Source organism: Orycteropus afer, unplaced genomic scaffold (assembly GCF_000298275.1).
Source record: "Orycteropus afer afer isolate SDZICR_OR568_19922 unplaced genomic scaffold, OryAfe1.0 scaffold00378, whole genome shotgun sequence".
Lineage (NCBI taxonomy): Eukaryota > Metazoa > Chordata > Mammalia > Tubulidentata > Orycteropodidae > Orycteropus > Orycteropus afer.
In genome coordinates this window covers 1,558,642-1,572,924 of record NW_006921965.1, presented here as the reverse complement: position 1 = coordinate 1,572,924, position 14,283 = coordinate 1,558,642, and the positions used below count along the sequence as shown (strand labels likewise).

Here is a 14,283-nt window from a genome sequence, read left to right as displayed (position 1 = left end):
TGTGGACTGTGATGGTCTGTTGTCTCTGAGACATCTGGGTGTTGTTGTATTTAGATCTCTGTTAACTGTTTGTGAAGAGCATCCAAGGGTGATTCAGGCTCTTCTTGGTGGTTTTTTATCATTGGCCCATTGGTGGAGAAGGAGGTGTTGACTCTCACTCCATAAGTGAAGTTGTGGGAAGTGTGGGTGTAGTTGTGTTGTATGGTGACTGTTTCTGTCTCCCACTCAGTTAGACAACAATTAAAATTGAATAACCATCAAAAAGTAAAAACACATGGACAAAAAATACACCGTGCACAGTAACCAAAAAAAGAAAAAAGGAAAAAAGAAGAAAAAAACAAGAAAACCTGCTCTATCTGGGGATAGGGCAATAAGAGAAAAAAGGTAGAGAAGGAGAATAATGAAGAAAAAAATGGGAAAAATGCAAAAAGAAAGACACAGAATGGGGTTAATGATGAGAAGAAAAGGAAAAAAGAATTGCAAGCAGGAACAGGGAAAATAAAAAAAGGTGAAAACTAGGACCTGGAAATGGAAGAATAAAGAATAATAGTAAAAAGGACAAAAGTATTATTAATAATAGTAGTTTTAAAACAGACAAAAACAAGCAAACTAAAAAACAGAAAAAAGAAAGAAAAAAAAAAATCGCAAGAGGGCAGGGCAGGGCACCCAGGCTCTGTCTGAGCACACAGACTGAGATGGAGTTCCTGCAGGCCCAGAAGGTTGGTGTGAGTGTGAGATGGCCACACTTCGATTTAACAACCTGGTATGGGATATAAGAGTAACAAGGGGAATGTTGCACCTCTTTAAATGTCCAGGTCCGGGATGTCCTTGGGGTTACTGGCAAGTGGAACCTGTTCCTAAGCCCCTGGAATCTGGGAGAATGCTGTCACTTTAAATATCCAAAATGCTCAAGCTGCTTGTAAACATTCAAAATGGCTGTGCCCTCCAGATAGGCAAAAGTCCACGGTTCATCCCACCTTCCTCTTTGCTGCTGCTTTGCCTTTTATTCCCCAGCCACCAGAGCAGTCCTCCATGCAGTGCCTGGCTAGCAGGGCTGATTTTTAGGTTAAATTCTTAGGTCCTACCACCACTCGGCAATCTCTGAGCTGTCTGTGCCATCAGGATCGCTGGCAGACCACAGCTCCATATGTCTCCTCTTTTGGTATTTTCATGCAAATTCTTCTGCTGGTTGGAGTTTAGTCCAGTTCGATATCCTTCCCTTCAAGGATCAGGGGTCCAGGATTATCTTCTGTCTCTGTGTTAATTGTTTCCCCTTTTATTTGTTGAAGAGGGTCTGTGCAGTCTTTCTGCCTATTCTGCCATCTTACTGGAACCTGTGCTTCAATTTTTTATGTCTGAAATGCTAATAATAGTTGCTGTTGTTGTTAGGTGCCTTCAAGTTGGCTCTGACTCATAGCCACCCTATGTACAACAGAATAAAACACTGTTTGGTCCTGCGCCTGCCTTATAATCCTTGCTATACCAAAGAGGAGTTGCTATGAGTCAGGGCCGACTCAACAGCACATAACAACAGCAACATTCCTGAGCCCATTGTTGCAGCTGCTGTGTCAGTCCATCTCATTGATGGCCTTCCCCTCTCTCATTGACCCTCCACTTTACCAAGTATGGTATCCTTCTCCAGGGAATGGTCCCTTCTGACAACTGACCAAAGTAGGTGAGATGAAGTCTGGCTATTCTCACTTCCAAGGAGCATTCTGGCTGCGCTTCCTCCAGGGCAGATTTGTTAGTTCCTTTGGAACTCTATGATACTTTCAGTGTTCTTTGCCAACATCATAACTCAGAAGAACCAGCTCTTTTTTAGTTTTTCTTATTCATTGTCCAACTCGCACATGCATATGAGATGATGGAAAACACTATGGCTTGTGTTAGGTGGACCTTAGTTTTCAAAGAGACATCTTTGCTCTTCAGCACTTGAAAGAGGTCGTTTGCAGCAGATTTTCCCAGTGCAATATGTCATCTGATGGCTTGACTGCTGCTTCCATTGGTTTTGATTGTGGAACCAGCTAATAAGAAATCTTTGACAGTTTCAATCTTTTCTCCATTTGTTGCTATGCTGTTTATTGGTCCAGTTGTGAGGATTTTCATTTTCTTTGAGATGTAATCCATATTGCAGACTGTAGTCTTTAATCTGCATCAGTAAATGCTTTATGCCATTCTTACTTCAGCAGGCAAAGTTGCATCATCTGCATATTACAGGTTGTGAATGAGTCTTCTTGCAATCCTGATGCCATGTTCTTCTTCATATAGTCCAGATTCTTGGGTTATTTTTGCTCAGCATACAGACTGAATAAGTATGGTGAAATGATACAGCCTTCATGCATTCCCTTCCTGATTTGAAGCCATGCAGTGTCCCTTTGTTCTGTTTGAACAACAGCCTCCTGGTCTAGGTGCAGGTTCCTCATGAGCACAATTAAGTGTTCTGAAATTCCCATTCTTCTCAATGTCATCCACAATTTGTTATGATCCACACCATCAGATGCTTTTGCATAATCAGTGAAACTCAAGTAAACATCTTTCTGGTATTCTTTACTTTCAGCCAAGATCCATCTGATATCAGCAATGATATCCCTTCTTCCACATCCTCTTCTGAATTCAGCTTGCATTTCTGCAAGTTCTCTGTCCATATACTTCTGCAACAATTTTTTTATTATATTCGGCAAGATTTTACTTCTATGTGATATTACTGATATTGTTCAATAATTTCCAGATTCTGTAGGATCACCTTTCTTTGGAATGGGTACAAATGTGGATCTCTTCTAGTCAGTTGGCCAGGTTACTGACTTCCAAATCTCTTGGCATAACTAAGTGAGTGCCTGCAATGGGGCATCTGTTTGTTGAAACATCTCAGTGGGCATTCTGTCAATTCCTGGAGCTTTGATCTTCACCAAGTCCTCCAGTGCAGCTTCAACTTCTTCCTTCAGTACCATTGGTTCTTGATCATATGCTGCCTTGTGAAGTAGTCAAACACAAACCAATTCTTTTTGGTACAGTGACTATGTGTTCCTTCCATCTTCTTTTGATGCTTCCTGTATCATTCAATATTTTGTCCATAGAATCTTTCAATATTGCAAGTTGAGGCTTGAATTTTTCTTCAGTGTTTTCAGCTTGAGAAATGCTGAGTATGTTCTTCTCTTTTGGTTTTCTAACTCCAGGTCTTTTCACATCTCATTATAATAATTGACCTTGTCTTCTCTTTGTAATCTTCTGTTCAGCTCATTTGTCTTGTCATTTCTTCCATTTGCTATACCTATTCTCTGTTCAAGGGCAAGTTTCAGAGTGTCTTCTGACATCCGTTTTGGTCTTTTCTTCCTTTCCTATCTTTTAAATGACCTTTTGTTTTGTTCCTGGATGATGTTCTTGATGTCATCCCACAATTCCTCTGGTTTTTGGTCATTGGTGTTCAATCCATCAAATCTATTATTTAGACGGCCTCTAATTCAGGAGGGGTATAATCAAAGTCATATTTTGGCTTTCCTGGACTGTTTTAATTGTCCTCAGCTTCAGCTTGAATTTACATCTGTTTCATAGTCAGCTCCTGGCCTTGTTTTGGCTGAGGATATTGAGCTTCTCCATCATCTCTTCAGAGATGTAATCATCAGACATAATCAATCTGATTCCTGTGTATTCCATCTGATAAAGTCCATGTGTGTAGCTGCTGTTTATGTTGTTAAAAAAAAGGATTTGAAATGAATAAGTTGTTGGTCTTGCAAAATTCTGTCATGTGATCTCCAGCATTATTTCTATCACCAAGACCATATTTTCCAACTTCCAGTGATTCTTTGTTTCCAACTTTCACATTTCAATCATCAGTGATACACATCTTGATTGCATGTTTGGTCCATTTCAGACTATAGAAGTTGGTAAAAACCTTCAAGTTCCTCATCTTTGGCTTTGGTGGTTGGTGTACAAATTTGAATAGTAGTAGTATTAACTGCTCTTGCTTGTAGGCATATGGATATTGTCCTATCACTGACAGCATTGTACTTCAGGATAGATCTTGAAACATTCTTTGTGACAATGAATGCCATGCTATTTCTCTTCAATTTGTCATTTCTCACATAGTAAATCATATGGTTGTCTGATTCAAAATGACCAAAACATGTTCATTTCAGCTCACTAATGCCTAGGATATTGCTCTTTATATGTTCTGTTTCATTTTTGACAACTTCCAATTTTCCTAGGTTCATACTTCGTACATTCCATGTTCTGATTATTAATGGATGTTTGAAGCTGTTTCTTCTCATTTTGAGTTGTGCCACATCAACAAATAGAGGTGCCAAAAACTTTACTCCATCCACATCATTAAGGTTGGCTTTACTCTGAGGAGGCAGCTCTTCCTCACTCATATTTTGAGTGCCTTCCAACCTGAGGGATCATCTTCCAGCACTATATCAGACAATGTTTCAGGGATATTCACAGAGTTTTCTAGTAATATTTTGTTATCTGGGCAAAGAAGTCCTCTTCATATTCCTTGCCCTACTCATGGAAGAATCTCCATGGGTGAGCAATTTGTGGGCAGCTAGTCCCAGGTGATCTGTGAGCAACTGGTGGTGTTCTGCGGTGGCTTGACAATCTCAACCAAGCACCAATCACACAAGCACATAAGCCTTTTTAGAAAGCAAAGTAGGTTTCCAGAGGGGAAACAGACCTCCCTCCACAAGTGGGCAGGGCTGTTGAAAGCAAAGGGCATCTCTGGAAGAGTGAAGATGGGTCTTTCCCATGGAATGGGAAAGATGCCAAACTGCCTCACTTACTGGTTTGTATACTTCCCAAAAGGGGCATTCTTAAGGTAGGGCTGGGCCTCTTGAGTCAGGGTCCTGTGACCCTGATTAATTGGCCAGATCTCACAGGTGGTTATGGGCAGTTGCAGGTGTTAGCTTATTAACCTCCTTAATATTCTGTGATCTGTGGTTGTACTGCTTCATTTTAATTGGCCAAATCTCACAGGCAGTTGCGATCAGTTACAGGTGTTAGCTCATTAACCTTCTGAAATATTCCACCTCTATCCCTTTTCTCCTCCCTTTGGGTCTGACCCCAGGGCAGCCCTCCTGTCCTACCTTCCTGCCTAACAATATCGGACAATATTTCAGTGCTATTCATAAGGTTTTCACTGGCCAACCCTTTGAAGAGTGGGTGGTCCCTTTCTTCTTCTGAGTCTGTCTCAGTCTGGAAGCTCTGCTGAAACCTGTCCACCATGACTGTCCCTGCTGATATTTGAAATACCAGTGGCATACCCTCCAGCCTCACACCAAGATGCAAGCCACCACAATACAATGAATTGATAGACCAGTAGTGGGCACCTGTCCTTGTGAGATGTGAATTCAGAGCATACTATTTGTACTTGCCTGACATGAGTAAAGATGGTGGTCTCTAAGAGGGATGTGGAAGGCCATCAGGAATTCTGGAGAATTCTGAGAAACCTCTATATGCCAGGCTTCCAGAAGCAGAGGAAAGTTCTGTGTAGCTTTAGGCTCAATTTATTCTTAAAATGCAGTAAAGAAACTAGGACCTAGACAGGCAAATCTCCTTTTTGGCCCAGTGGTCAAGAGAACTGGGAGGGATTACTCACATCTTCACCCATAAGATAGGAATTGGGCTGAAGGGTAGGAAGGAGGGAAACCAGAATTTGGCTGGTGGTAGGCTCTACAGGGTGTGGGCTGAGTTTAGCATATGCATTTACTAGTTACTGCTGCTATAGACAGGAGCTCTGATAGTGTACTGCCTAAGGAATATGACTGCTAACCAGAAGGCTGATGGTTCAAACCCCAAACCCACAAGCTACTCCTCAGAAGGAAGGTTGGGCAATCTAGTTCCATAGTGATATGGCTTCGGAAACCCAAGGAGGGGTCGCCATGAGTCGGATATGACTTGACAGACTTGACAGCAGTGATTGGGCTGCTATAATCAATTTTTAGTATGAGGTCCTCTCTGCCTCAAGTTATGTGAGAATTTAATAGGGGGGACCTCTCTCTGTGAGCTGTATTAGAGTAGGACAGCCTTAGCATAGGAGAAGGCACAAACCTGTGGGCTGTCATCATTGGTCAAAATAATTCTATCCTAATCTGGGCTTCAAAGGAGCTCTGGTAGTGCAGTGCCTAAGGCATTTGACTGATAACCAGAAGGCTGGTGGTTCAAACCCACCAGCCACTCTGCTGAAGAAAGAAAAGGCAATCTACTTCTGTAAGGATTTACTGCCTTGGAAACCTAGTAGGGGTCACTATGAATTGGAATTGACTCAATGGCAGCTGGGTTTTGGTTTTGGAATGTGGGTTTCAGTCACCCTGGTGGCCCTGTCATTAAGTGCTTGGCTGCTGACCCAAAGGTCATTGGTGTGAACCCACCAGCACTCTGCTGGAGAAAGATGTGGCAGTCTGCTTCTGTAAAGATTAAAGTCAACACTACAGAGTCAATTCTTATAGTGACCTTGGCTTAGTACTTAAGGCATTTGACTGCTAACCAGAAGCAGTTGGTTCAAATCCACCAGCCACCCCTTGGAAGGGAGACTGGACAATCTACTTCCATAGAGATACTGCCTCAGAAACCGAAGGAGGGGTCACTATAAGTCAGAATTGACTCAACGGCAGTGAGTTTAGTTTTATAGGACAGAGTAGAACTGCCCCATAGGGTTTCCAAGGCTATAAATCTTTATGGAAGCAGACTGCCTTATCTTTCCAGGCAGGGCAGCTGGAGCTTTGAACCACCAACCTTTCTGTTAGCAGCTGAGAACTTAACCACTGCTCCATCTAGGGTTCCTTCTTACAAAACAAATAAATAAAATGACTCCCCTTTCCCTAGAGTTTGGCTTTTGTGTTTTTAAACATTCAGAAATAGGAGAGATAGGTGGTTATGGTTGAACAGGTTCCTGGATGGTATGAATGTGTTTTTCTTTACTACTAACTTAAAGGTTGGTGGTTCCAACCAGCCCAGAGGGGCATGGAAGAAATCCCTGTCATCTGCTTCCGTAAAGATTACAGAAAAGAAAAACCTTACAGGGCAGTTCTACTCTGTAAAACATGGGGTGGCCAGGGTTCAGAAGTGATTCAATGGCTGTGGGTTTGGCTTTGGTATATATATTTGTCAGGAGGCAGAGAGCAGCTACTCTGTCCTGAGAACATTGCTAAGTGTTTATAGACACTAAGCTGTTAATTCAGGCAAGTGTAGTAGCTACTTGCAGGAATCTTTAAGGCCAAAGTGTTGAGAATGTGTATCAAGCCAGAAGCAATAAAATCAATGAATAGACCAAAAAAGAGGGTATTCAATATCGGTTGAAGGGAATATAGAAAATTCTTAATAAAAGAATAAAGCAGATGAGGTTGGTTCAAGAGAGTGAGTCCAGGGAACTGACCTTTTCTGTGGAGGAAAGCAAACTTCAAAGGGGACAAAGCCTAGTGGGAATGGCTGTATATTTAAACCTGTGGTCCAGGCTTGAGAAACCAAATGTCCTCAGGGCTCAATAAGCAAGTAGTAAAAATACACCAGGCACACAGTTGGTGTAATTAAACACTGGGAATCCTGGGAGGTTTGATCTGTTCCTGGAAAGGGGATGACAGAACAAGCTGTCAATTTCCTACTTAGCCAGGCTGCTGGGGGCCCTGCTCAGCCCAGGTGACTGTGAGTCCTCCCCACTCCACTAATGTTGCTGTGACTTCTTCTCCTCTTAGATGGCAGGGACAGCGCGCCATGACCGAGAGATGGCAGTCCAGGCCAATAAGAAGCTTATCACGGCCACGGACCCTATTGAGAGACTCCGCCTACAGTGCCTGGCAAGGGGCTCCGCAGGCATCAAAGGACTGGGCAGGTACCACTGTGGCAGAGGGATGGTAGACAGAGGGAGGAGAAAGACAGGACATGGCCAGGTGAGGTGAAGACTGCCTGTATGACCTCGAGCAAGTCACTTCCTTCTGAGGTCACAGCTCTTCATTTGCAACCTGCGGAGTTTGGAAGAATTGATCTCTAAAGTCCCTTGTAACATTTTTTGGGTCTTTTAGGTCCAGCGAGGGTGGCTTCTGGACAGCTTCAGGGGAAACGAAAGCTGTGCCCAGCAGCCACCTAACAGGCCAATGAGAGAGACTTCTTGAAACTGGGACTAATAGAGGGTGGGTTGGAAGAGGGAGGAGGGAACAATGATTTAGATGTGGTTGGAGAGTTAGAAGTTTGCTAGCAGACAGTCAGGTCTCTTACCTCAAGGGCACTGGAGTTGTATGTTGGGCAGTTAACCCACAGCCAGTGGCATTGTCCCAGCTGTGTAGATCCTGCTCTCCAACTCACTGATGATATGAATAATCCTCAGAACTGAGAAGCCCAAAGGGAAAGAAGGTTGGAAGGCCCCAAGGGCAGGTCCTATCTCTTTTTAATAGACTACGTCTATTGTACGTTTAACATTGTGCACATGGTGAGAAACTCAGCCATGAAGAAGACTTCTTTCTGTTCCATGGAATCCTTAGACTAACAAGAGTATCTCACAATCACTATTCTTATTTTCACCTCCAGTGCTCAAGTTTAGCCACTCAGTGTCTTTTCCCTGTACTCTTATTGTGGTATTCTTATGAGTTCCTTTGCATGCAGGCTTTCAGTCCTCTGATCAATTTAGCCTACTATTGCTAGATTTCTCTTAAAATTTTATGTTGATAATATGACTTCTCTTGAAAGATATTTGCTGAATTTAATAATAAAGTTCCAAATCTTTAGTATTTAAGGATATTCAAAATGATTCAGCTTCTGCTACCAACCCAACTTTCTATCTCAATTCCACTATTTGCTTTTTCTTCCAGCTCCCTCAGATACCCTAAGCATTCCACCAAAACTGTTCTCAGCTGTAAATTCACCTCTTCTCCCTTCACACAAAACTCTTGCTCATCCTTCTGGTTTCTTGTCTCTCTCTTTCACTCAATCAATTTCTTAAGGACAGAGACTGAGTCTCACTCACCTCTGTATTCCTCCGAGGAGCCTTAGAGTAGTGTCTGGGACACTGTAGATGCCTTATCAATGTTGAATGTTATTGAATAACACATGGTGGATTAACTTATTTCATAACTTATTTCAAGAGTGCTAAAGTTTTACAAAGAGACTGCTTATTTCACTTCCTGTCACATGGCTGTTTGTTCACTAAATAGTTTATTCATTCATTCATCCGGCCAATGAATCCCGATAGAATGACCACTATGTAGTAAACATATTGTAAACAAAGCAGTCGAGATCTCTGCCCTCTTGGAGCTTATGTTCTAGTCTATGTAATCTCCTTATTCAGGATGTTCTTTCTGGTTTTTCAAATGAAACGCGCAACACAAAGGACTAAGAATCTGTGCAACATAAATAAATTTACAAGTTGTGACTTGAAAATTGCACATTACTTTAGCACTAACAGGGAACATAAGGTCAATCAGTCTAGTCCCTTTATTTTTTTATTTAGAAAACTTAGATTCAGTTTGAGCTGCCTCAAGGCTTGATTGCCAGGACAGTAGGTGGTTTGGTAAATGTCCACTTAGGGAGAAGAGAAACCAGTCTGTGAGTATTCTCCTGCAGCACATTGGAGCAGCCATGTCTCACTCAGTCTGTGGTTAAGAGTTTAGACCCCTTGGCCAGAGTCATGGTCATCACTCCACTGACTGTGTCATTTGGGACTAATTACCATCTCTTTGTGCCCACCAGCCTCAGGGAGTGGTAGGAGGAAGCAGTCAAGTGTGTGAAGGGCAGGCTGATCCTGGCATGGTCCGACACATAAGAGGGATTAGGTGTTTTGTCACCACTACACATGTGCACCTTGCCTGGCTGAAGATAGCCAGGTAAAGTCTTAAGCAGGTTTAGCATTACGTTCATGGAGCTCCCACTGTTCAAATTTGAGGAAATGTGAACATCGAAAAAGAAAACTGTCGGGGGAATGATAGAATTTTTAAAAATCCTTTTTCAAATCAACTGTAATAATTTATTCAGGAAGATGTCATCAGTGAATGCCAAATCATTGATTTAGGATTGTTGGGAAACAGGATGTTCATCTCTGAGATTACTACCTTAACCAAGTGATCAACATAGTGTTGCCGTTACAGGACAAGCTGACATATATGACTCCTAATAAGACACAAAAAAGTCAAGATATCCCTTCTATAGTCTTACCTAGGCAAGTTGAAGGAGCTCTGGTAGCATAGTGCCTAAGGCACTTGACTGCTAACCAGAAGGCTGGTGGTTCAAACCCACCAGCCACTCCTCGGAAGGAAGGTTGGGCAATCTACTTCCATAGTGATACTGCCTCGGCAACTCAAGAAGGGGTCGCTATGAGTCGGGGCCGACTTGATGGCACATAACAACAACAACAACAGCAGACCAGTTGACATGTATCTAGTTGTGATTAAGAAAAAGAAAAACACACACAGTTACCCTTTAGTTGATTCCTACTCATGACACCTGCATGTGTGTCAGAATAGAACTGTACTCCATAGGTTTTCAATGGATGGTGTTTTCAGAAGTAGATTGCTAGGCCTTTCTTCTGAGGTGGGTTTGGGTGGATTTGAACCTCCACCCTTTAGCTTAGCAGTGGAGCACATTAACCCATTTGGGACTCTCATGAGGACTACTGGGCATATCCCGAATATGGGACATTTTATAAGACAACTGACTTGGATTCTTCCAAAGGGTCAGTATCATGGGAAAAAAAAAAAGGACAAAAGAGACATAACAAACATTGTCATGTATTCTTTGAATACTATCCCAAAACAACAGAGGTTATAAAAGGGCAGGACTACTGGGGAAAATCAGATATGGATTATGTGGGAGAAAATAATGAATTAGTGTTAACATTCATAGGATTGCTAATAGTGTTATAATTCTGTAGAAGGACTTAATTCTTAGAGGATGGATGCTGAAATATTTAAGGGTGACATATCATATCTGCAACTTGATTTAAAATGGTTCACCAAAAGCAATAGTAATATGCATACAAACCCAGAGCAAATATGGGTGGAAGATCATACATGTTCTTTCATACTTTCTGTAGATAGGAAGTTTTTCAAAAAGTAAACAGTTGAGAGGAAGAAAGTGTTTCAAAGTAGTCAATGAACTTGCCCAAAGTCTCACAGCTAGTTTTAATAGTAGAAGTGGAATTCAAACTCAGATTTTCTGAATCTTAGTTCAGAGCTCTATGTACAATGTCAGGCTACCAGCAAGATGGAAAATTCTCAAGGCTGTGCTGAAGGTAGTGGTAGATGGTGGAAGAGGAGAGAATATGTTGCTATGAAGCAGGTTACGATGGGTTATCACGAGATTTATGGAAGGACCTCAAGAGTTACAATTAAACACGATTAAAGATATTTGATTTCTTTCATAAAACAGGATATAGGCACTACACTTTTGGAGGGGACGAGATAGGTGATTAGATACAGCTGGAGATAGTGAGTCATGTTTCGAAGTGGAGGCTTCCTGTAGCTAGAACACTGTTTACATCTTGGGAAGTGGTGGATGTATACAGGCAGTTCCTGGGTTACAAACATCTGACTTATGTGCCACCTATATTTATAAATCATAAAGCCTATTGTAATAGAAATTCAAAGAACGTACAATGGTTTGTAATACCAAACGGGGTGTTACTTTGTGATGTGCATCAAAACATTATTATTATTACTGTACTATTATATTAAAAATGTTTTAGTGTATTTTGTTTTTAATGGTTTTTATGCATATATACTAAGACAAACTCTTGACTAATTGACACTAGATATGAACTGTACCTAACTGTTCTGACTTATGTACAAATTTGACTTAAAGATAGATTTAGGAATGGTACTCATTCATAATCTGGGGATACCCGTATTGAAAAAATGACAAGCCACATTTACTATTTATGTTAAGTTCTGGAGACCCTGTCAAGAAAAATAAGGCATGATATGGTGTTAGAAGGACCTATGTTGTACTTTTCTTTAATTGGAAGTGGTAAAACTCTTCCTCTCTCTCTCTTTTTTAAATTGTGATTTGGGTGGAAATTTACAAAGCAGATTTGTTTTACTCTCAACAGTTCATGCACATTTGATTTCACAGCCCCAATTCCAATCCCCAACCACAAAAAACTCTCTTTCCCTCTCCTCCTTGTGACTAACGCTTCCAATTGATACATTCCTGTCTGTCCAGCTTTCCCTCTGTGTGAATGCTGCCCCTCTGATGTCTCATGGCTTATTGATGTAAGGGCTGCAGCTCCCTAGAGTAGGTGGGTGCACCTTCCTGGGACAAGTGTTCTGCTTGTAGGTCTTTCTACTGTTGGGCTGAGAGCCAATTCATGGAAGTGAGTCCCCCATAATAATCTTGGGGGTTCTATGAGTATCTATCAGACCAGTAAATTCTGGTCATTTTTGTGTTTTTGAATTTTTTCGCATGTTCTTCCTCCCACTCTATCCAGGCTCTCCAATTTTGAGCCCTTTCCGAGAGGTTGGCATTGGTAGCTGGGCACCATCTTGTTCTGGTCTCAGGGCGGAGGTCCTTGTGGTCTATCATATCTTTGGACTAGTTGTTTCCAAATGACTTTGCTTTTCTTTACTCTTCTTTGCTCCAGATGAGAGGAGACCAATAGTTGCATCTTAGATGATTGCTCAAAAGCTTTTAAGTCGCTGCTCACTAAAGCAGGATGCAGAACAAGATTTTTATGTACTATGTTGTGCCAATTGAGCATGATGTCCCCCAAGACTATGATCCTGAGCCTGCAGGTCTGGTGATTCTCTCTCTCAAGGTCTTTGGTTGTCTTGAGAAGCTACTCCAAATTTGTCCTCTGTTACTTCTGTAATGTATGTGGATAATTTTGTAGCACAAGTACATATGTAAGACAATCTTCAGCCAAATCTATCTTTGGTCTAGGGTATATTCCTGTTTGCCTGCTTTCACCTGATCCTCTCACCTGTCAATGCATTGCATTTACCCATAACCTAATGTTTGGTGCCACTAACAATGCAATATTGTGCATGTGATAGAATTTGCCTCTGTTGTCTACATCTTTTATGCATGTTTCTGTGTCCTCTCTTTCCCCGTTGTCTCTGTGCTGGTCACAGACGCTTTCCATACCACCCCTCCCCTCACTCAAATCAACATGTGACCTCCAACTAGTCTGAAATTTATCCCCTCTTCTCTCCCATCCTGAGTAACCAAGAAAGTGAATTTTCTTCCCTAAGTAAACCTTTCCTTAACTTTTTTACAAAAAGGGACTCATAATATTTTCCTCCTGTGATTGACTTATTTCACTCAGCATAATGTCCTCCAAATTCACCCATGTTGTGGGATGATTCATGTATTCTTCTTTAATGTTGTTAAAGAAGAATAATAGTGTTGTTAAAGAAGAATAATAATGTTCATTATTCTTTAATGTTGCATAATATTCCATTATGTAAATGTACCATAGTTTGGTTACCCATTCATCTGTTGATAGGCATTTAAATTGTTTCCATCTTTTTGCTATAGTGAATCGTGTTGCAATGAATATGGGTGCGCATAGGTCTATTTGTGTCTTGTCTCTCACCTCTTTAGGGTATATTCCTAGTAATGGAATTGCTGGATCAAATGGTGTTTCTATTTTCATTTTTTTAAAGAAACACCATACCTTTTTTCACAGTGGTTGTGGCATTTTACAGTCCCACCAGCAGTGTATTAGAGTTCCAATCTCTCTGCACCCTCACCAGCATTTGTTATTTTCTGTCTTGTTGAACTTTGCTGTTATTGCTGAGGTGAGATGGTATCTCATTGTTGTTCTGACTTGCATCTTTCTAATAGCTAATGATCATGAGCATTTCCTCATGTGTTTGTTGGCCTCCTGTGTATCTTTTTTAGTGAAGTGTGTGGTCATGTCCTTTGCTTATTTTTGAATTGGATTGTTTGTCTTTTTTGGTGTTGAAATGCTGACGTTTTCAATAAATTTTAGAGATAAGTCCCTTGTCAGATATGTCATAGCCAAATATTTTTTCCACATTTGTAGGTTCTCTTTTTACCCTTTTGGAGAAGTCTTTTGATGCACATAAGAATTTAATTTATTTTTTTTTGTGTGTGTGTGTGTTTCAAGCAAACTTTATTTATAAAAACAAATGGTGGGTACATTTTCCACTGGCTGTATTTGTCACCCCTTGGATTGATTTTCGGTGAGTAAAACTTCTCCCTTCTTTTATAAGATGCGAAAATAGGAAGTTAACACTGTGTTCATACTATGAGTTAGGCATTATACCCAGGGAATTTATGATCATCATATTATTTTATTTATGTATTTATTTATTTTGTGTATCAGTTACTATTTTATTGAAAGTT

General features: G+C 41.0%; 1 protein-coding gene across 1 annotated transcript in view; it reads left to right on the top strand.

Moving 5' to 3' along the window:
* Positions 1-7,682: 7,682 nt before the first annotated feature.
* CAPSL (calcyphosine like) overlaps positions 7,683-14,283 on the top strand; it is a 28,427-nt gene continuing 21,826 nt past the window's right edge. Inside the window, exon 1 of the mRNA XM_007953225.2 lies at positions 7,683-7,819. Coding sequence (XP_007951416.1) covers positions 7,683-7,819 — 137 coding nt within the window. The remainder of the gene's footprint in view (positions 7,820-14,283) is intronic.